General features: G+C 44.8%; 2 protein-coding genes and 1 long non-coding RNA gene across 3 annotated transcripts; 2 read left to right on the top strand and 1 right to left on the bottom strand.

Moving 5' to 3' along the window:
* Window positions 1-993: 993 nt before the first annotated feature.
* Window positions 994-2,715, bottom strand: LOC141083596 (uncharacterized). The gene is made up of 2 exons (XR_012230762.1): window positions 2,623-2,715; window positions 994-2,137 (listed from the first exon to the last, which is right to left on the bottom strand). It is a non-coding gene; the product is annotated as an uncharacterized lncRNA (long non-coding RNA).
* Window positions 2,716-2,865: 150 nt separating this feature from the next.
* LOC141083594 (zona pellucida sperm-binding protein 4-like) lies at window positions 2,866-9,304 on the top strand. Its single transcript, XM_073567939.1, has 13 exons — window positions 2,866-3,082; window positions 4,627-4,748; window positions 5,240-5,333; window positions 6,010-6,162; window positions 6,409-6,599; window positions 6,778-6,875; window positions 7,134-7,261; window positions 7,853-8,042; window positions 8,122-8,272; window positions 8,505-8,583; window positions 8,660-8,773; window positions 8,912-9,040; window positions 9,137-9,304. The coding sequence occupies exons 1-13, from the start codon at window positions 2,899-2,901 to the stop codon at window positions 9,277-9,279; spliced, it is 1,776 nt and encodes a 591-aa protein (XP_073424040.1). The 5' UTR covers window positions 2,866-2,898; the 3' UTR covers window positions 9,280-9,304.
* A 4,857-nt stretch (window positions 9,305-14,161) lies between these two features.
* LOC141083167 (zona pellucida sperm-binding protein 4-like) lies at window positions 14,162-18,448 on the top strand. The gene is made up of 12 exons (XM_073567339.1): window positions 14,162-14,367; window positions 15,109-15,230; window positions 15,635-15,728; window positions 16,153-16,305; window positions 16,464-16,654; window positions 17,045-17,142; window positions 17,219-17,346; window positions 17,425-17,614; window positions 17,685-17,835; window positions 17,916-17,994; window positions 18,092-18,196; window positions 18,286-18,448. The coding sequence occupies exons 1-12, from the start codon at window positions 14,190-14,192 to the stop codon at window positions 18,426-18,428; spliced, it is 1,632 nt and encodes a 543-aa protein (XP_073423440.1). The 5' UTR covers window positions 14,162-14,189; the 3' UTR covers window positions 18,429-18,448.
* Window positions 18,449-23,772: the final 5,324 nt, after the last annotated feature.

Below are 23,772 nucleotides of genomic sequence, written 5' to 3'. Positions count from 1 at the left end.
ACGAAACTCCAACTTTTTTTGCCCTAGTCGGACCAGTTTCATCCGACTCAAATTTCGTTTCATGAAACCCGATCCGACCAAAGTCGCTCAACTCTAGTCACGAAGCTTTAGGCCACAGTCACACATTCAGTAGTTGGTCAGTATTTTAACTCCGTATTTGTAAGACAAAATCAGGAGAGGAACAATCAGAGGAGTATAATAGAAACACGTCACCACTTCTGGTTTTGGCTTATAAATACGGAGGTAAAAAACTGACCAAATACTGACCGTGTGAATGTGGTCTTAGGCTGGTTTCACATTAGCGCTTTTTAAGCGCACGCACGGCCGGGGGTAGCTCCGCCCCCGAGCCGGCTCTCTGCCCGGCGTGCCCGCCCCTTGCTTGTAGCGCCGCCTCCTAGCGCACAGCGGCGCCTGCGATCGGCGCACCCTATCTTTAGCATAGGGTGCGCAGATCGTGCGCAGGCCGTGCGCTAGTTGCGCTTTGACCTGCGCTGCGCACTTTTGAAGGTGCGCCGTGCGCGCCAAAATCAAACTTTTCGGATTTTGGCGCGCACGGCGCACGGTCAAAAGTGCGCAGCGCAGGTCAAAGCGCAACTAGCGCACGGCCTGCGCACGATCTGCGCACCCTATGCTAAAGATAGGGTGCGCCGATCGCAGGCGCCGCTGTGCGCTAGGAGGCGGCGCTACAAGCAAGGGGCGGGCACGCCGGGCAGAGAGCCGGCTCGGGGGCGGAGCTACCCCCGGCCGTGCGTGCGCTTAAAAAGTGCTAATGTGAAACCAGCCTAACTCTTATATCGAGCTCTCTATGCTGTCTGGTCCCTGAGGAGAGCAGTATTCATACTCATAAGGGTGTTCCCCTTTTTATCACCGGCCCTAGTGGGGGTCTCCAGTTCTTCCCGCTAGGTTACAAGTCCTTATGACAAAGTCAAGCACTGCTCTCTGGACCTTTCTCACACTGGCTGGTCCCCATCCCGTCTGCTGCACCACCCAAGACTGAACCCTGTACTGTACGTCAGTGCTGGAAGTAACAGCCCGGCTCACTCGCGTTTCTGGTTCACCGCTGCGGACGTCCACTTCCGGATTAGGGTCCTCACCAGGCCTTCGGTGTTTGATCTGCGACAGTTGTCTATTGGGCCTGGACGAACAAGGGCTGGGCCTCAGGTCTTAACCGCCATGGTCTGGTCCAGGGATTTTGACAGGCGCAGGTCTGAGCCTCAGGTTTTGACCAGTGTGGTCTCTTCCACGGATCTTGACTGACACGGGTCTGAGCCTCAGGTCTTAACTGGTGTGGTCCATGGATTTTGACTGGCGTTGTCTGGACCCCACTCGCGGGTGCACAACAACCTGCAGGTTCGAGCCTCCTGGCAAGTTCTAGTGTCTCAGCCTTGGCGTAACTCTTAGCGTATGTCCTGCTAGTCTCGATAGTTGGCATCATATCTCTTGCCACTACAACCTCTTATATCGGGGAACAGCGTCACGAAGTTCACCTGACCTTGCACTCCATCAAGACTTGTCCTTCCCGAAACTCTTCTACTTCCTGTTGGTTCCACAGGATTCTGCTTGGGCAGCAGGTGGCAGTCTATGGACACAAATGCAGCACAGCTCTGGGGAATCTCATCTTCTATAGCACACCCTCTTCCAGCAACATAAACTCATGAAAAGTTGCCAATTTTATTCGACTTTTGAGATAAGAAAACTAAAATTGCTGAAGTGCCTTGAATGCTCGAAAAGACCCTTGAGTTTTGTGCCAAGAAGAATTCAGCAGATTCGGATTTTTGGTGACACGAAAGTAATGTGACCACGTGTGATGATGCGGTATGACTTCTGCCTGTGTGACTAAAGTCGTTGTGTATCCCCAGCCTAAGGCCGGGATCACACATGCGAGAAACATGGTCGAGTCTCACATGCAGCCGCACGCTCCAATCCGAGTGCCTGGTATTAACATGCGAGACTCGGCCATGTTTCTCGCATGTGTGATCCCGGCCTAAGGATATCTTCACACAGTGGTTTTTTGAGACTGAAAAATCTGGTGAGGTTTTCAAGGGAAAACCCATGAAGTTTCTGATGAGATTTTTAGTTAGGATGTGGCTTCTGATGTCATGTTTAATCTTTTTTTCTAGTCTTTTGGAAACCTTGTCTGAAAAAAAAAAACAACAAAACACTGGATTTAACATTGAAATCAATAGTATTTAGGATTGAATCTGCTTCAAAATTCACACAAAAAATGTTTGAAATACTCCTATTCGTTTGAATGGGAAAATCTACTTTACTGGTCCCACAACAAGGGTTTGGAGAAGTTCTTATTTGGCATCTGACTTCTATGAGATGGGTTCCTCACGAAATGTCAAACTAAAACAAAGGGTAAAAAAAAGTGAAGCAAAAAAACCCCAACAAATTTGCACTTACTGAAATGGATCCCACTTGAAAACCCTGTCGATTGCCCCCCAACAAATATAAACAAAAAAAAAAAAACAGTATGAACATGCACTCAAGTCAAAATCCTGAAAAAATTGCACAAAATTACAAAACTTAAAAAAATTGCTTCTGAAAAAGGAGGAAAAAATATATGGGGGCTAGATGAATAGATATGATTAGGCCACATTCACACGTTCAGTATTTTACCTCAGTATTTGTAAGCCAAAATCAGGAGTGAGTGAGTGATCCAGAAGTGGAGGCATGTTTCTATTACTTTCCCCTGATTGTTTCACTCCTGATTTTGGCTACCAAATACTGAACATGTGAACATGGCCTTATATACCAGGATGAAAGTGGGAGCATTTGACCCTGATAATAGACACCTGTAGGTACTGCCATCCCTGTCCAATCACAATGGACCCTCCCCTCACTATATATAGGACTGCCGTGTACTCAGGGGTAGTATTGGGAGCTACAGCCACAATGGGTTGGAGTAAGCAGCACCTGGGCCTGGCCATATTGGTTTGGTGCTGTAGTTTCCAATGTTTAGTCTCTGGCCTTAGTCGTTTTTTAGATGAAGTTTCCAATCTGCAGTGTCGGCCCAATTCTATGAGGTTTTCTATTCCCACCATACATGAGGAATTTGCTTCTGCTTTGTTGGTGTTGGGTGAGTAGAAGTTTTTCTACCCTGATTATTTAGTATTTTTATAGAATGGAGGACATTGGCCCTGATTCACCTTGACGGCTATCAAAGTCTTTTTTTTTTTTTTTTCTCTGAAATTCTGCAGCATTTTGGAGCCAAGTGAACCTGGCTGGGTTCATACATGGGCCCATAGATTGGGCTGTATGCATCAGACATTGGGTTGATAGAATAATGTGTGCCTCTTAATGAATCTTGTATTTCACTTTTAAACCAAAAAAAAAAAAACCTTCAACTAGAATGTTGTGACCCTTTTAAACAACCATAGTCCAGACCTATAGGGACTGACTTTCTGAAAGTGTCACAAAAGTCAGGTTTATAATCTTATGCTAAGAAAATATACTAATTATGCAGAGAGATGGATCTAGATATAGGGTTTTTTTTTTTTTTTTTCATGGTGGAATACTGGCTCCAAAATGTACCAGACTCCCAAAGCGGCACATCTAGCTTCATCGGGTGCTTTCCCTGCATACAGGCTATAGATTTATGTAGCGAGACTTCCAATTGGGAAGCAGTTTTGCCCTATAAGCCTGTATGTAAGAGCACACCTGATGAAGCCAAGTGTCACTAAAGAGCTTTATTCACACTCGGCTTCATCAGGTGCTTTCTCTTACATACAGGCTTTAGGGCAAAACTGCTTCCCAAATGAAGATAAACGTATAGATACTTTGAATTGGAGAATTCTTGCACTGAGCCTGTGTAGAGCACCTGATGATGCAAAATGTGCTTTCTCTACATTCAGGCTTGTAGCGAAACTAATTCCTAATTGTGTCCTCTGTCTAATGTGGAACAGCCACTTCTCCTTATGCTATGTGCACACGTTGCGGATTTTGCTGCGGATCCACAGCGTTTCTGGCCCTGCGGGTCCGCAGCAGAATCTACTACGTTGTACAGTACCATCATACTCTATGTAAAATGGAAACCGCTGTGGAATTTTCTGCCTGGTTTTGCTGCGATTTCAAATCTACAGAAAGAAATGACATGTGACTACTTTTCTGTGGATTCCGCTGCGGTTTACCATCTCCTCCATTGTAGAGGTGATAAGCCGCAGGTCTTTTGACCTGAAATTTACCTGCAGATTTTACGAAATCTGCAGCACCTAAAAACTACATGTGCACATACCCTTACAGCTGACCTGCTATATCCTACACACTGCAATTCCAGATCCAGCCTTTAAACAAGAGTGGTGCTGGTCATGTGTAGTTTGTGGGGTGTGTGGGTTTTTTTTTTTTTTTTTTGGGAACACCGAGAGTCTTGATTGTGACATTCACTCGTACACAAACTGAGTCCAAATTTTCAGTTTGGGCAGCATTTTTAAGGCTTGTTACATAGCAAACCTAAAAAAAACCCCTGCGTTTGGCATCTCTCCCTTTTATCCTATCCATAGTTGGAAATGCAGAACACTTGATGGATGCATATTAACACTGTAAAACTCATGGCAGGATGTTATCCATGTTACAAGCTTGATGAGTAACTCATTAATTATGTAAGTTTGTGCTCTTGTCTTCCAGATTCTAAGGGAAATTCTCAAGATCTGCGCAATGACTCCACTTGTGGATTGTGGGTAGGACAAAATCTAGACGGCACAGTGACCATTAATGCTGCTTATGAAGGCTGCTATGTCAGAGAAGAGGTGAGACTCGTGCTTGGAGGCAATGACTGGCTTCACATGGCTGCATTTTGGCCTGTAGTAACCCACGTGACTGCCTTTGCTTCACCATTGATGTTGGGGTACCCCCAAAAATGTCTTGTATTTAATCCCAAAAAATCGACTAAAAGTGACAATTTGTCATTTTAAAGACCAATATGTATACCCGTACTTAATTCAAGGGAAGCATGTAACTAAATAACTTCTAAGTCGCTGTAGAAATTCTGGGAAGATCTACTAATCGTCTAGAATACGATACCCAATTGCTCAGTGGGTCCTACTGGATGATAAATTTGGTGCATTACCAATTTTTATTTTTTTATTTTTTTTTTTTTTTTCCCCTGTCCCCTTCGTGTCTCTGACGTTTATATGACCATTTGATCAGTGAGTTGCAAAAGTGTCTAAAATCTTAATGTGATCTACAAATCCTCAATTGCGTGATCTAATTTCTAATACTCCTGTGCCTCTTGTTTTAGCTCGGAGAACATGTGGTGACTCTGATCTTGGAACAGATTAATAATGGGCAAGTGGAACATGATAAAAAGGACCTCAAATGCCTGTCATTGCCAGGTAACTCCATGGTTTCTAGGTCAATCAATATCCTATATCGTTCCTGTGGCTTAGAACTCTGGTACTGATCAGATGACCCCTAGTTCTCTCATGCTTGAGCCACCTTCAATAATTGGCCCCATAAATGTACTAGTATAGTACACATACACCACATGCCACCCTAGTGCTTTTCCTGGTAGCTGCGTGATCATAAAGAATACTATGACCACTGAGTGGCATCCATTATGAAGATTAAGGTGGCTACCAAATGTGTGGCTTCTGGAAGTAACTTCTCTTAGTAATTACTGACTACTATCTTATCTACATGATACATGGACTGAGGTCTACCAAAGCAAAAAAAAATTACTGGGTCTTTACAAAGGTTCTCACCAGGCTCTGACTCATTTGGGTAATGGTTATCTTCAAGACTAATCCTAACTTTTAATGTTGAGTGAAAATCATTCCTTCCATATATATGCACAATGGAGATGTTCCACAGTGGTCAGGACTCCAGATGGCAGCTGAAACTTGGTTTGGTGCATGTTTCCATGCTCTTCCCGGCACACATGCATCTGCACTTTCTTTCTGGAGTGCTGTCGTGCTTGGCTCTGCTGGCAATACCATTCTGGTCACCTTGGCAGATGTAGGTTTGTAGCAGTTACAGGTAGATGGTTAATAATGAGGCATCTCTTCATAGCTTTGGATGCTCCAAGCCCTAGTGACTGTGCTGCTGTCAAGACCACTGATCGCCTGCAGTGTGCCAATTCATCTGTGCCTCGGGATGTCTGCAATCAACTAGGATGTTGCTTCTCTCCTGGAGTCTCGCCTCAATGTTATTACGGGAACAAATGTAAGTTGTAAGAACAAAAAATGTTTTCAGCAGGAAAAAAAAAAATACTTCATCTGCTTCTAAGTTATTAGAAATGAGCAACTTTCCATCAGTGGTGCTGGGGTGTAATGCCAAACAACCTTTGGTCTGTCATGGTGGTGTGTGTGTGTGGGGGGGGGGGGGGGTCCTCTAAACTCAAACAGTATACAGTGTGTACTGATAACTTCCAAAAGTCATACCTGGTCTGTTTCTCTACTCCTATTCCAGTCACTGCCCTATGTACTGACGATGGTCAAGTTCTGATCGTCCTTTCTAAAGAGCTGACTGCCCCATCGTTGATCTTTGAATCTGCCTTCATCCATGGTGTGGATTCCTCATCCTGTCCATTGCTGAGATCTTCTAAGAATTCGGCTTTTCTAATGTTTCAGTTTCCCCTCTCATGTGGTGGAGGAAATCGGGTAAGGCTACAGTGAAGTCTTCAAACTAATTTCCAAAACCCTAGGTTGGTGGCTGTCTTGGCAACCTTAGACACCAACAGCATAAAAACTTAGAGGTCTGTAGCAACTCAATAGTTGGCATTTCTTCAACTAGTCATGGATGTTTGGCATGACTTCTACATTATCCATCCATTGGCAGGTCTTGGATAACTCCATTGTATATGAGAATACAGTTGAAGCCACTAGGGATGTTAGGACATGGAAAGGCTCCTCTATCACAAGAGACAGTACAATGAGGTAAGAACAAATCTGTAACCCTGGCATGATTGTATGTAACTTATGCCATGAAGTTGCTATTGGGGCCAATTCCAGTTCTCTCATCGCCATTTTTATATGGGTGTAAACCTCCCTAGAGTTATGTTGTCACTCCTAGCAAAAAAAGGCTGATTTGTAGAAATTGGAAATTGCGTCTAGTGTTGAAGCACCTGAAAAACAAAACGCGCAACTTCTTTTACTGGTGGGTGCTCAAAATAACTGAAAACATCTACCTCCTAGGCTGACTGTTCGATGTAGTTATTCTCAGACTGGAAACCTCCCATTACATGTTGAGGTGCTTACTCTGCCACCACCGCTTCCAGTATCAACTACAGGACCTCTGCTGCTGGAGATGAGAATAGCTAAAGGTAACAAGTGGTCACAAAGTGATGTCTAGAATCAAGAAGGGGGGGGGGGGGGGGGGGGTCTGCTTAAAAAAAAAAAAAATAATAAATAAATAAAAAATGAACCCAGTCTTCACACCTCAGTGCCACTTCTTATGGTCGCTGACAGTCTAATTCCTTGTCCAAAACTTCGTGTACCATTCCTGGCATCAAAGATGCTTGTGTGGCACAAGACTGCTCAGGCTAGTAGTTGGGCATAGTGGTCATGTGTAATGTATAATCACTGCCCAACTAATTAGAACCACTAGAGTTGTAGCACTAGACCAGCATGGGCATTGGGTAGATGAGTTTTAGCTGTTTTCTAGAGGAGATATTACTCAAGGTATGACAATGCTGCCATAGTGCTACACATCGGAGCTTGCCAATGTTTTACTCGTATTAACTTGAGAAGTTGAGCTTGCTAAACCAAGTAGCATGTTCTATCTCCTATAGGATTACTGTTTGTTGAAATCTTTTTGTAGTATGTATAAAACCGACCCATCATGGTTTTACTTCCTGCATTTGCTATATTCTTAACACTTGCCTTCTGAACAAATCAACTTTTTTTTTTTCTAGATGAGGTTTATGCAGTATACTTCATGGACAATGAGTATCCGGTAACTAAATTTCTAAGAGATCCAGTCTTTTTGGAGGTCCGCATTCTGAGAAGAACAGATCCAAGCCTTGTTTTAATGTTGGATGACTGCTGGGCCACTTCTACTTCAGATCCCACACAACAAGTCCAGTGGCCTATACTTGTAGATGGGTAATATCTTAAAATATAACGTCTAGGATGATGCAAAAGCTTAATTTTATGCAAAGGGTAACCAAAAGCTTTATTTCAGATGCCCCTTTCCTGGAGATAACTACAGGACGAAGCAATACTCGGTTGGAACTCCCTCACAGAGATTGCAATACCCTACACACTACCAACGCTTCATTGTCAACACCTTCACATTTCTGGATGCAAATAACCAACCTTCTACTGGTGGACTGGTAAAATGTCTTTAGCCTTTACTGTGGGAGTTTGAATAAAGCTAGTAATACTAGGAAATGTCATGAAAGACCTAAACACCCAAAATGACAGCAATGTGGAGGAGCTTTAAGGGAATGTTGAATCATGGGTGTTACACCGCAAGTTTTATGTCCTCATTGTCCATAGCATTTGTTTAGGTCCAATGCATGCTATGATTATGGTCTTAATTGACTCTTCCGCTATGCATCCCAGGTGTACTTTCACTGCAGTGCTGCCGTTTGTGTCCCATCTGCTACACAATCCTGTAGAACCTCATGCCGGCAAAGAAAAAGTAAGGATTTTGCTTTTTCGGATTTCTGACTATTGACTGACCAAGCATAACTGTCTTAAATGTTATCTAACTGCAGGACGAGACATTGAGGAAAATGGTGAGAAGATCACAGTGAGCAAAGGTCCGGTTCACTTCATTGATCCCAAAATGCCATCACAGACAGAGGGTGACATGTTTACTAGCATGCAAGGTATGTTGCCCCTTACTGGTTCATCTGGTAGATTTCATGATGGAGAAACATGGGTGTTGCCTAAACCACCCACTTCTATGTTTGGTTGGGCAGTGGGTTCTAAAATCTCACCGCTTTTGGGACTTTTGTATCTACCAGAAGGAGACATCTGGGACTACGATACACAGAATGAAACGTCTATACCAGATTTTGTAGGTGCTGAAAAGGAAGATCCTGTGGATGGGGACTTAATTGACTTGACCAAGAATTTCCCCAGAAGAGTCAAAGGTAATGATGGCAACACATGGACTTTTTTTTTTTTTTGTTTTTTTTTTTGTTTTTTTCCCTCTTTTGGATGTGTCTTCTAAACTTATTACTTTCCAGACTTTGAATCAGATGACTCCACCCTGGTGTGGCTCAAAGCGGTGGCTGTAGGAGGAGGAATCCTTGCCGTAACGGTTGCAGTACTCGGTGTCTGGCGGTGTCAAAGAAGTCAGAGGCCCACAATGTACTCTGTAAAAATATGAATAAAGTAACATCCTCCAGAAATAAGCTTGATATATTCATTACATGGCACTAAAGAGAATAATGTTAAACATGGTGTGGAAGGGTACTCGTGCAGATGTAGTAAACTAACTGATACAGCCTATTTTATTTTTTTTCACACAGCTTCTACAGGTGAAATGTTAACTTTTCATCAATTGGAGTTTTGCTTTTAAGCTCCATTTGTTTAAAAAAAAAACAACCCATAAATAAATCACATTCCCACCAGTAGCAGTCAAACCAAACAGGAGGAGAAGCGATGGTGTAAAGCCTGCATCACAGCTAGCTTGTGAGTGAGGGTGGGTAGCATTTGTAACATGTGGTCCACCACTTCAGGGCTATAACAGGGGCTGTGGACAAACTAGTAAAGCTCCAGCATGTACAGCTGTCTATGTAATCTGCCCCAAGTAATGAAGATGAATTTCTCCCCCATTATAAAGACACATGCACTATTTTGGAGTGTTGGTGGTTGACCTCTTGCATGGCACCGTAGAGCATAATTAACCAAGTTCAGGTAGTGAGATGGAAAACCAAAAGCCAGTGTTTATGGGAATATTCATGGTGTTTAAAGTTTTATTTTACATGTTCCTAGTAGTATGTACAAAATTAACATGGAAGTATATGAAGATGGGTGTCCAACAACATAAAAGGTTTTTCAGAAACAGCACTGGTTTGTCAGTAGGCCATATCTGATTGCAATGCAGCCCTAGTCACTTCAATGGGACAGAGCTGTAACACCAAAAAATCAGTACACTGACGATTGAGATGCAGTTGCTAAAAATAATGGGTTTTTTTTCTTCTTAATATTGATCACCTTTTTCAGTTCCAGAAAACACAAAGTTTGACTTGGTGCTCCAATGTTTTTTGTAATCTCATATCAAATTTTAAGCTGAAACTACAATAAATGAAATTCTCCTGGAGATGGTCCACCTTGTACCATGTGTTTGCAATCTCCCATTGGTACCACAGTGTAGCTCACAACTTCTACAGCTTAGTATCTTCAGAACAATCAGATACAACCGAGCCTTTCTAAAGAGGAAAAATATTGCATGATCAACTGAAACCATGACGAGGGAATATGCCGGGATAAGATATTTTCTGACCATGCTCGGGTCCTAACCGAGTGACTACGGCGTGCTTTAAAAAGTCCCCCATGGCTGGATGTCTCATGGATGTTTGACTGTTGCAACACATGCAGTGCATGCCTGGCAATCCCCATGTGTTGTAGCTGTCAAACATCTGTGAGATATGCAGCCATGGGGACTCAAACATATTGTTCGAGCACAAGGAAGTCAGTTGGTTGGCACCCGCGCATGCTCAGATAACACCTTATCCCAGCACACTCCCTCATCACTAAGCACGTTTAGTAGAATACTCTCATGCATGAGATTTTACTGACAAGTTAAAGGGGTATTCCCATCTTATAAAAGGACAGAACATCCCTAAGATAGGTGAATGCTTTATAATTGTGGAGCTTTGACTTCTATAGAGCCCCCCCCCCCCCCCCAAAAAAAAAAAAAATTGCACTGGGGTTGTCGGTGCACTTGAAAGAAGCAGTCTAAGTGCACTCACACACCCCCATTACTCTGCCAGCCTGATCTGCATGCAGCTTCTGCACAAGATTTCTCATGACTGGGATGTTGAATCACAATATAAAATGTATTGTTTTTATTGGGGGGGGGGAGAGAATGAGTAGCTGTTATATGTAAGTGTGATTGTACAAAGTCCTGACAAGTTCCCATTAAGATTGGGCTCCCATCAGTCATGTGTGTGATACGTCATGCGTGTTAGCCTATGGGTTCACATGATCATGTGATAACACACATTCACAATCACAAAAAATCCAGCAGGGAGTGCATATGGGCAAAGATGAACTTGGACTTTGAAATTAGACCACTGGAAAGGTGGAGTCAGACCTATCGCCCCCTGGTGGTAGGAGACCCTGGTGGCTTCTGAATGATATTGTGACATGACACAAAATGCTTACAAACTGGAAATTTATTTACAGGATCTTCCAATATGGTGGAGCAATATATGCAACATTTCAATGGACTAAAGTTCTGGGATACTCGCGTATCTACAGATGGCCCATCCCAGTGATGGCAATGTGCTGACATACATCACCAGCTGTACTCTTCTGTCGCAGTCACCACGCAGTATACCCAGTGCGGCCTACTCCACTCAGTTTATGGTTTATAATGCAGCACAAGCTCACTTCTTCCTTGACAATCTGAATAAGTCTACTGCCCACCTTCTCTCTGCCCCCCTAGGTACTGGCCTTGTTACTGAGGTCCCCATCAGTCAGTCACCACCTTGCATCACTCAGCTTCATAAAAAACTAGTACAGAACTGTCAAACCAAATGCTAAAATCAATTTCCAGGGGTTACAGCTGCTAGTATCTCACTTCACACAACAATGCCATTCTGATCTTTCCCTTCCCGGGGAACGGTGGGGACCTCTGGATTCTTTCACTGAGCGGCACTACTGCCGATCTCACTGCACTTCCACTGCAGGATCCTACAATACCCTCCTGACTTAAGCCTAAATTACCAATCACTCCCACATTATGAAATATGCCACCCGCTTGCCCATCATTAATCTCACTTTTGCACCATGTCAGTGCCACATATCCGTATGACATCATGTGAGGCTGTCAAGTTTGGATCAGGAGGCTCACAAACAGGATCCAAACTTGACAGCCTCATATGAAGCTGTGATGCTTGGGGCAGGAGATTTGTGATAAGTCCGTGCATCCTTTTTTCACATTCAAACCTTGACACACAGATGAGGCTGTCAAGTTTAGGTCAGGATACCCTTTGGATAGTCAGTACATTGGGGTCTCTGCACGGACCATGACACATGGGTGAGTCTGTCAAGTTTAGGTCAGGAGACCCTTTGGTCAGTAAGAACATTGTGGTCTGTGCTTGGACCATGACACATGGATGAGTCTGTCAAGTTTAGGTAAGGAGACCCTTTGGTCAGTGAGTACATTGTGGTCTGTGCTTGGACCATGACACATGGATGAGTCTGTCAAGTTTAGGTAAGGAGACCCTTTGGTCAGTGAGTACATTGTGGTCTGTGCTTGGACCATGACGCATGAATGAGACTGTCAAATTTACGTCAGGAGACACTTTGGACAGTGAGTACACTATGGTCTCTGCTCGAACCATGACACACAGATGAGGCTGTCAAGTTTAGGTCCATGGACCCTTTGGACAGTCCATACTTTTGTAGTCTCTCCTTGGACCATGACACACAGATCTGTGAATAAGGAATGACACTTACACATGTTTTTTATATGCTAAAGTGCCATAATATCACTTAGGGGCTCTCAAGAATTAACAGACTACTGATTTGTAGCGCATGTGCCCTTCACTGCCTCCAATGAGGATGTCAAGTTTAGGTCAGAAGACCTATGGACAATCTGTGCATTGCTCTCCATTCTTGGACACACGGATGAAACATGTCAAGTTTGGGTCAGGCCATCAATCATGGTCCGTGATCGGACCATGACACACGGATGTGTAAATGTAGAGTTACTCACTCAGTATGCAAATAACAGAAAACAAATGTATTACAGGAGGTGTCTATCCGGCAGCCTCAGAAATACAAAAGCTGGTGCAAAAAAATGGTGCCTATAAGGCTGGTTTCACATTAGCGTTTTTTTGCGCGGCGCATCGTGCGCGTCCATGCGCATGCGTCATGAGCACCTATGTTTAACATGGCGTGCGCATGGTCTAGCATTTGCACGCGTTCGTATGCGTTTTCGTGCACATGCTTTTTTAAGGTGTGCGCCTAGGCGCGCCAGACGCAACCTGTTGCATTTTTGGGTCCGTCCAACGGTGTAAAAAAAAACGCATGCGCACGGAATGCGACAAAATAACGCATTACAGTTTATGGGAATGCAGGTGTGTGCATTAACATGCGCACGCCTGCGTTACAAAACGCATGTGTTTTAAGAGTTAATGTGGCTTGAAACTGGTTAAAACGCTTGCACCTAAAAAGCGCAAATGCATGCAAAATGCCTGATACGGTTTTTTCGTATGCGTTTCTATTGCGCACGAGGCGCTGCGCTAAAAAACGCTAATGTGAAAGTAGCCTAAGGCTGTGTTCACACACAGCGTTTTTTTTAGCGGTTTTTACCACGGTTTTCACTATAAAACCGCTAAAAATAAGCTGCACAGTCATTTCTATGCATTTTGCACTTTGTGTGCACATTGATGCGTTTTTTACCGTGAAAAAACTGCATCGCGGTAAAAACCGCAGCATGCACATTAATTTTGCATTTTTTTCCGCTGTTTAGGCTTCTCCCATGCTTTTAGAAACCGCTGCGGTAAAAACGCATCAAAAACGCATCAAAACCGAGCAAAAAACTCACAAAAACCGCCGCAGAAAAATAGGTGCGGTTTCTGGGAAGGGATTCAGGTTTTTGTGCATACCCTAAGGGTGTGTGCACACGTTGCAGTTTCTGCTGCGGATCCGCAGCAGTTTCTGCAGCGGTGTACAGTACCATTAAAATCAATGGAAAATGAAAACGGCAGTGCAGACTGTGCCGCAGCATGTCACTTATTTGTGCGGATTCCGCTGCGGTTTGGCACCTGCTCCATGGCAGCTGTGAAACCGCCGGGGAAACCCGCAGGCTAAACCGCAGAAAAACTGCAGATAAACCGCAGGTCTTTTAACAAATCCGCAGACTGTGCAAACAGCATCCTGATATCCTTCCCACCACCATCATTGGACACATATGAGATTTGCATAGCCTACACTTACCCATGGGACCTGCTGGGCACAGGTGTCCACATTAGTAGCTGACCAATCACATGTTCCTGCTCCCGCTCCATGATATAAATGCTTGGTCTTGGGTGTAGGTTACTATTCAGTGTCACAGAGAAGATGGGGTGTAGGATGGCAGGGTTGGGTTTTGGGCTGGTGTTCTGGACATGGTTTGCTTTGTGGAGTGATGCAAAGAATTTATGGGAGGCTTCTTCACATCTCCATTGTGGTGTTAAAAGCATGGAGCTGTCCTTCCCTCTATTAATTGAGGACATTGCATTTTCACTGACTGTTTTAGGTAAGTCTAAACTCTTCAGTGCACTTTTGACTTTCCTATTAGATTTTGCTTTATTTTATCTAAAGTATAGGTCGGATGTAAAGTTATGGGGAAAATAGTGTGAGAGTGTGTGGGACTATGATTTGGGGTTTTAAACCCTTGTTTTGGGAGGGGAAACTGGATGTATGAAAGCAGGATTTGGCTTGTCTGTGGCCGCTTTTTTTTTTTTTTTTTTTTTTTTTTTTTTTCTTCCCCAGACTTCTAAAAACCTGCTGTAGTTGGAAGTCCTGTATGTCACCGTTTTTTGCAGTGGCACCTGCCTGCTCTGAAATGGCCACTATCCAATTGTGAGATACCAATGGCAGCTGTAGGCCCCTGTTCACTGCCATGTTGGTCGTCCTGGGCTGCCAAGCCTGGGCAAGGAAATGTCGAAGACCCAGAACTTGGTCTCTGTAATTGCTTCAAAATGATGGCAATAAAACCTACTGCTTGCCATGCAAAATAACTTTTTTTTTTTTTTCCTTCCCCTTCCTTACTCGGGACTGAAGTACCAGCTCACTAGGGTATGAAACAGGGAATATGTGCAGACTCCAGATAGCTTATCCCAGAGCTGGTTTCACATCTACGCTGCACAACTTTAATTCATGAGTCTTCATTCTGTGTCTATGGAAGACCTCATGATTGTTATCTCTACATATGTTGCAGGGTGTGAACTTTCTCTAAAACTTGCATGATGACAACAAATTGTTTAAATTGTCTTAGACTTTCAGGGAGAGCCTCATGTCCTTGGCAATAACTCTGCTTGTGGGTTCTGGATAAGCAAGAAACTAAATGGCACAATGCTGGTTAGTGCTGCTTATGATGGATGCTACATGACTGAGGAGGTAAGAACTAGATTGAGACCTGACAACCAAAAAAACGAAGATATTGCAATGACTAACTTCAGTGCTTCCATACCTTTTTCACATGGTTGCTGTAGGTGATCCCAAAGACCCCAGTATTATAAACAAATAGGCTACCAGATTTTGCTTTGACCCCTGTCCCATATCTTAGATTGAAGGGCAAATCTAGGACTTTTTGGTTGTGTATGGCAAAAATTTAATCTGAAGTTCTTAAACTTTTAATCTCCATGTTATGCTGTGCACACCCAGGAAAACAGGTCAAGGCAAAATAAGTAGTCGTTCTTCTCCATCCATTAGTTTTCTGGGAGTTTGGAAGTTGCTATCATGGTTTTGTAGACCCATTTAACTGGTCAGGGCTCTAATCTGCTGTCCATACATCTTGGCAGGATAAAGAATATGTGATGACTCTACTCTTGGAAGAGATCGTAAATGGACAAGTTGAGCAATATAAGGTGGAAAAGAGATGTCCTATTATAACAGGTAAACCACTCTAAACTTTTTTTTTTTTTCTGTACATTCACTTTTGTTGCTGATTTTACTCCACTCGTTAGTATAGATGAGTTCTGAAGCACAAATACTGCTACAGATTTAAATCTGCATGTCTGGTACTAGAAGATCCAGGTTTTCTGACAGAACTATACAAAGTGTGCACAGACCCTAAGGGAAGAGGGCTGGTGATCCCAACAAACTCATCTGTTGGGGATACGATAGAAAGTTTTGTTTGGGACTGCCATGACAGGCAAATACAACATTAAAAGACATCTTCCATGAGAACTTGCCATCAAGAGGTATTTCCTCTACCTAAACTAGATGTGGCTTCCTATTCCTCTGTAAGTCTAAGGACAGCCCTGTTAACATAACCTCCTTGGTACCTGGTTACACTTCCTTCTCTCTTCCATCCTAGCTATGGATGCTCCAAGTCCAAGTGAATGTTCAGCAGTGAGTCAAGCAGACAAGCTTTCTTGTGTGAAGGCCCCAGTGTCTCGTGAAGTTTGTGAGGAAGTTGGGTGCTGTTTCTCAAACGACTTTACAGTGCCTTGTTATTATGGAAAGAAATGTAAGTATCTTGCCCACAAAAATCCTGTTCACAAGTTTATCTGTTTTAGTCGAACTTCATGGAGGAATGACACTCAATTTTTCAAGACCATTCAATAGAGAATGGTAAAACTTCTAACTTTCCTCCGGTTGTCATGATGTTTCATAACTTTCTTGTAGTGACCACACAGTGCACAAGCGACAATCTCATGACAGTTGCTGTTTCCAAAGATCTTACAAAGCCATCACTGAACTTGTCTTCTGTCCGTGTGGTTGGTTTGGACTCTTTGTCTTGTGCTCGTTTGTCGATGTCCATGAGTGCATCGTTTGCAGTATTCCAGTTCCCTTTATCCTGTGTTGGATTTCATCAGGTAAGGACAGGTAGAGGGGAAGGTCCACACAAATAGTTAGCCAAACAAAGGGTGCACCAAGTGTCTGGACTTGGTTTCAACAGTCTGTGCTGACAATCCCTAAAAGGATACAGAGCTAAACAAATCTGGTCTAGCTTGAGTAAGTGAAGGTACAGAAGTATTAAACATAAGTCTAGAAGTCTGGTGCCTTAAGAAATATAGCTGAGCTGGAATGTCTTAACTTGTGGACAAGTGCAGCAGCACTGTTCAAGAGCAGACAGCCATGTGTCTACAAATCTTCACAAATGATTTGGCCAACCCTATAACACTTCCTACAGGTCTCAGATATAAATTACTGTTGTAGCCTCAAACTAGACCCTGCATGATGTAACTTCTAAATGTCTAATATAGGTAGTTGGAGGACCAATAGTCTATGAGAGCACCATTGAAGCTGTTAGAAATGCGATCTCCTGGCAAGGATCCACTATTACAAGAGACAGCACAATGCGGTAGGATGAGTCACACTTGTGAGACTAAAATCGCTGATTTCTGTCCTGATTTATAACAATGTTGTCATATTTCCAGGGTGACCGTACAATGCAGTTATTTCCAAACTGACCTTATTCCTCTGCAAGTTGGAGTGTCCACTCTGCCACCACCATTTCCCATTACTACATCTGGACCACTGTTTATGGAGATGAGGATTGCTCAAGGTGACTTCATGGAAAGACTTCAAAAATTGCACAAAAAAGGCAAAACCTTAGCTTCTAAAAACTTTATTCTAATTGCAGATGTGTCCTACTCCTCTTACTTTATTGACGAGCATTACCCTGTGGTTAAAGTACTCAGAGATCCAGTCTACTTGGAAGTCCGCCTCTTGCATAGAACCGATCCCAATCTTGTCCTAGTGTTAAATGACTGCTGGGCCACCAACTCTGCAGACTCCACGATCCTTCCTCAATGGCCTATCCTACTGAATAGGTGGCTGATCAGTTACAAATCAAATGCCCAATATGGGTTTTATGCACCTGACTAACAAGTCTTCTTACAGATGCCCCTTCGATGGTGACAACTATATTTCCCAGAGTGTACCTGTTGGAGGTCCTACACAAAGACTGCCTTACCCAAATCACTATAAACGTTTTGTAGTGAAGACCTTTACATTTATGGATCAAGGGGCCCAAATTGCTCTTGAAGGATTGGTAAATATACTAAAAATCCTTCACTTCTGTACAAAACCTGATTATGTATTAGCCATCAAGCTTTGTTCTCTCCATTCCAGATCTACTTCCACTGTAGTGCTTCTGTCTGTGTCCCATCTGCCATGGACAACTGTGTGACTTCATGTTCCTCAAGAAATAGTAAGCTTGCTTCATCTAAGCATAAGCTATTGCCACCTTGTAGTGTCATCTTCTACACTAAATATACATAGAAATAATACTGAGGCTTATTTTCTAGGACGTATGGCTGAAGATGTTGAACCGCAACCTTTAGCAAACGTGGTAACTTCAGATGGACCGGTTGAGTTCCTCCCAATTGAGAATGAGGCCTTAAACCTAAAAGGTAACTGTACAATGTGTGGGTTGATCATGAGAATCTGGTGATTAAAGAAATATAACTTTTTTTTTTTTTTTTTTTTTTCTCCTCTTCAGGTCACAATTACTCTAAATATTCAAAGTTGGATGTTGTCAGAGCCATTACTGCTGGAGGAGTAGTTATGTCAGTGTTTGTGGTGTTTTTAGGTGTTTGGCTTCATTGTAGGATGCAAATTAAGAAACATGAACTAAATGCTTAAATAAAACATTTTTTCTAAAACCTTAGTCTTGGCCATTTCCACCAAAAAATGTCACCATCTCTGTGGGATAAAACTACCAGCTTATCCTCTTGCATGTAGACTCAAGTGCATGGGTAGTAATCTTCTCGCATATGTTTGAGGGATTTTCTGTATAACAGGAACTGACCAATTAAGCAAACTTGATTCATTTCTAAGTACTGTAGTTACTGAAATGGATGAAGTACTCTAAATCCAGATTTGGGACCATATATCTAGCTCGAATGGGATTTAAACCAGTGGTTTTCCCTTCACCCATGACAGCACCACCTGAGAGAGGGATCCGCCCCGCCAGGACAGGAACCTACTGAGACATAAGGGGCGGCACCTCTCCCCCGCTTCAGTTGGGTTCCTGTCCTGGAAGGAATCCCACTGTGGCGGTGCCTGTCATGGGCGAAGAAAAAGATAAGACCCAGGCCCGTCCCGGCACGGGAAGAACAGGTAGCTTACCTGTAGCGCCGGCCGTCGGGTACTGGAAGCGCAGTCCCCGGGGCTCCGGGTTCGTGCGGGCGTGGATGGGATTCCGGTCGCTCCGGGAAGCCCCCACCGCGCCGCCCTCCCCTCGCCGCATCTCGATCCCCGTGGTAGGGGAGAGACGCTGGCGTCTTCCGGCCGCTGACGTCAGCAGCGCTTGGAATGCTGGGTGCGCCGGCTGACGTCAGCAGAAGGCGACGGTGTAATGGCGCTGGGTGCGACGCCGGCCGGCTTCTGAAGCGCTGAGCCGGCGGTCGCAGGGGGGAGGGGAGGAAGACGCTCACCAGGCGGAGGCATGCAATTTAAAAGGAGGAAGACAGCTGTAGATCGGCGGTGCAAAATGGAGTCCGAGCAGGAACGTTCAGCGTCCCTGCCTCCCTCACAGCCCTCTGGCAGGAAGCATGGAAGCCATTCAAGCAGCAGTCGCCCCAGCCGCAGGTCGGGGCACTCCTCAAGGTCCAAAGAGCCCGGGTCAGGTGCTCCGATGCAGCCTCCAAGTCCGGTACCCTTGATTACGGGTGGTGAGTGATCTTCGTGAATGTTAACAGTATATTAATAGGGGTTTTCTATTGTATGCTTCACCCTGTAGGAAAGGCCCAGAAAGGCGGGAAGCAAGAAGAAGAATAGGGATTGTGCTATATGTAAATCTCCCCTAGCAAGAGACTGGCAAAAAGATCTCTGTGCTTCGTGCATTCAGCGGACTATGGCGGAGGAAGCGCCTAGTTTCGCAGCCAATCTAATATCTGCCCTCAGGTCAGAAATGGAAGGCTCAATTAAGTCCTTATTGAAAAAAGGGAAAAAAAGCAAGAAGGATTTCCCTAGTTCCCCCTCAGATTCCCCGTCAGTATCATCTCAGGCGGAAAAATCATCCTCCTCAGATAGTGACACAGGGGGTAAGCCATGTTTCCCTGTAGAAGATACAGATGCCCTCCTAAAGGCCATTAGAACCACAATGGGCCTACAGGAAGAAAGGGCGGATAAAACCCTAGAGGACGTCATGTTTGGGGGGCTTCAGGAGAGGAAAAAACGAACCTTTCCAGTAAACGTGAAAATCCAGGCGCTTATTGAGAAGGAGTGGAAAAATCGGGGGCCCTTCCATCCGCCTCTAAGAGACGATACCCCTTTGAATACAAGGATACGGAGGTATGGGACAAAGTCCCAAAAATAGATGCAGCGGTGTCCAGATCTTCCAAAAGGTCGGCCCTGCCCTTGGAAGATGCAGGGGTTCTTAGAGACCCGCTGGACAAAAAAGCGGACTCATATTTGAGGCACGCATGGGAAGCGACAGCAGGAGGTCTAAAGCCGGCGATAGCGGGCACCTGCACGGCACGCTCCCTCATGATCTGGCTGCAGCAGTTAGAAGAGAAGCTGGCGTCAAGGGTCCCAAGAGAGAAGATCTTATCAGACATGTATCTCTTGCACGGGGCAGCGGCTTTTTTGTCAGATATCTCGGCGGACTCTATGCGATTGACAGCCAGAGCAGCGTCACTATCAAATGCTGCTAGACGCGCGTTATGGCTTAAGGGCTGTCCGGGTGACCTTCAGTCCAAGGCCAAATTGTGCTCTCTCCCCTGCGATGGTCGATTCCTGTTCGGCAAGAACTTGGACGATATTCTGGAGAAAGCAGGCGATAAGAAAAAAGGCTTCCCTATGGATCAGAGGAGACAGCCCTTTCGGAGGGGGAGATTCAATAGAGGGCGTCCTCCCGCTGACAGGAGAAGATGGGAGGATAAAAGAAAGAATCAGGGTTTATGTTTGGTGGAGGCACCTCCACCTCAAAAAAGTCACCACAATGACGCCGGTATTCCAGTAGGAGGGAGATTGGCACTCTTTTTCCAGGCCTGGGAAAAGATCTCCTCCAATACCTGGAGTCTGAGCATCCTAAAAGAAGGCCTGAAAATCCCCTTTATTCGTCAGCCAAAACCCGTGGTCGTCATCACACCTATCAGGAAGATGACCGAAGAACTGGCCTTAGAAACAGAAATCCTGAGCCTGATAGACAAGCGGGTACTGTCCGAGGTGCCACGCTTACAGGAAGGAAAGGGGGTTTTATTCACCCCTTTTTCTAATAAAAAAACCGGATCAGTCGTTCAGGACAATCATAAACCTCAGACGCCTCAATCTTTGGATAAGGAACCCGACCTTCAAGATGGAATCAGTGAATACGGCAGTGAAGCTGCTACATCAAGATTGCTTCATGGCCGTAGTCGATTTAAAGGATGCGTATTATCACATCCCTATCCATCCAGATTACCAGAAATACCTGAGGGTAGCGCTTTATATTCAGGGCACACTAAGGCACTTTCAGTTCAGGGCTCTTCCGTTTGGCATATCCATAGCCCCGAGGGTCTTCACCAAGGTCATAGCGGAAGTGACAGCCTTTCTCCGGATTCACGATACGGTCATAATACCATACCTGGACGATTTTCTTATAGTGGGCAGTTCAGAGGACCACTGTACAGCACAGTTGACTCAGGTGATCAACACCTTGCAAGAATTAGGGTGGATAGTCAATTTCAAAAAATCAAAATTACAACCCCTAAAGAAACAGACCTTCCTAGGATTTATACTGGACTCAGAAAGGCAAGAGTGTCTGCTCCCAGAGTCCAAGATAGAGAAGGTACAAAATCTGACCTTGGCGGGCCGAAACCAACCATGTATGACATTAAGAAAAGCAATGTCCCTACTAGGTACCCTAACATCCTGTATTCCGGCGGTCAGGTGGCCTCAGTTTCACACCCGGCAACTCCAGGGGGAGATACTAAGAGCACAAAGATCGCTAAGAGGGCGTTTGGAAGGGAAGCTGGAGCTTTCCTCAAAAACCAGAGACTCTCTCAACTGGTGGTTGAACGGGACAAATCTGACCTTAGGAATACCATGGGACAGACAGGTGACAGATATAATTTTAACAGATGCAAGCTCCTCGGGGTGGGGGGCACACCTAAGGGGCATCATAGGTCAGGGTTCCTGGACACCTCAAGAAAGGAAGGCATCCTCCAACCTGAGAGAACTGTGGGCAAGGCCCTAAGCCACTTCATTCCGCTACTCCAGGGTCGAGACGTACGCATCATGTCAGACAACAAGGTAGCAGTGGCATACATCAACCACCAAGGTGGGACAAAATCACACTCCTTAATGGAAGCAGCAACAGACATTCTGAGCAGTGCAGAGGAACACCTACACTCCGTGAAAGCCCTACACATAAAAGGGGCAGAAAACATAGAGGCAGATTTCCTGAGTCGCAATACCCTGAGGCAAGGAGAATGGGCGCTAAACCGGTCCATTTTTCAAAAGATAATTCAGCTTTGGGGGGAACCGGTGATAGACCTCTTTGCAAACAAGCACAACAGGCAAACAGAAAGGTTCTGCTCTCTAAACCCGAGGGAAAATCCATGGGCAGTGGACTTGTTGCACATCCAGTGGAACTTCAGACTGGCTTACGCGTTCCCCCCAGTAGCTCTGATCCCAACTGTGGTAAGAAAAATCAGAAACGATCAAGCCAGGGTGATTCTAATAGCTCCATTCTGGCCAAAAAGGCCCTGGTTTGCTCTGCTACGGAAGATGTCCCTCTTCGATCCATGGGTTCTGCCAGAAATCCCGGACCTACTAGCTCAGGGTCCAATATTGCACGCTCAGGTCAAAGGATTCCATCTGACGGCGTGGAATTTGAAAGGTCGCTTTTAATGGATAGGGGGTTCTCCCCTGGGCTGGTGGCCACTCTGCTAAAAAGCAGGAAACCGGTGCCTACTAACATCTACGGCAGAACATGGGATAAGTTCCTACAGTTCTTGGGTAAGCCGTTAGGAAAAGAACCCCCGATTAGGGCCATCCTAGAGTTCTTACAATCTGGGTTGCAGATGGGGTTAGCAGTAAACACATTTAAGGTTCAGGTGTCGGCACTAGGGGCGCTCTACAATTGCAAACTGGCATCAGATAGGTGGATAGCCAGATTTATTAAATCCTGCCATAGAGCTAAGCCTATTCCAATACCCAGAATAGCCCCCTGGGATTTAAACCTGGTGTTAGAAGCCCTTACAAAAGATCCGTATGAGCCATTACATCAGCTACCCCTAAAGTTCTTGACCCTAAAAACAATCCTGTTAGTAGCCCTCACATCAGCCCGCAGGATAAGCGACTTACAGGCTCTCTCAGTAAATCCTCCTTACACGCAAGTCTTTCAGGATAGGGTAGTTTTAAGAACAGACCCCAGTTATCTGCCCAAGGTAGTATCAGATTTCCATCGGGGTCAGGAAATTGTCCTTCCATCCTTTTGCGAAAATCCAAAAAATCTGGGGGAGGAAAAATTCCATAGTCTGGATGTTAAAAGGGCTCTCGTAGAATATATATCTGCCACTAGCCAGTGGAGGAGGTCACAGTCCCTATTCGTAGCTTTTCAGGGTGCCAGGAAAGGCTATGGGGTTTCAAAAGGGACTATTGCTAGATGGATTAGGGAAGCCATTAGTGTAGCCTATTCAGCTAGTGGTATCCCGATTCCTGACGGCATCAAGGCTCATTCCACCAGAGCCGTGGCGACCTCCTGGGCTGAAAAGGCAGAGGTATCAATCGAACAGATTTGTAAGGCCGCTACCTGGGCCTCACCTTCAACCTTCTTTAAGCACTATAGATTAAATCTATCCTCCTCTGCTGACTTAACCTTTGGTAGAAGGGTGCTGCAAGCGGTGGTCCCTCCCTAAGGTGTTTCGAAGTCTCCAAAAATCTCTCAGGTGGTGCTGTCATGGGTGAAGGGAAAACCACCATGGTTACTTACCGGTAGCCGGTTTTTCTGGAACCCATGACAGCACCCGTACATTCCCCCCCTTTTTCACTGTATGGG

The sequence above is a fragment of the Dendrobates tinctorius genome, unplaced genomic scaffold (genome assembly GCF_039654945.1).
Source record: "Dendrobates tinctorius isolate UK_male_01 unplaced genomic scaffold, ASM3965494v1 ptg000020l, whole genome shotgun sequence".
In the NCBI taxonomy this organism is placed as follows: domain Eukaryota; kingdom Metazoa; phylum Chordata; class Amphibia; order Anura; family Dendrobatidae; genus Dendrobates; species Dendrobates tinctorius.
This window is presented reverse-complemented; position numbering and strand designations above follow the sequence as displayed.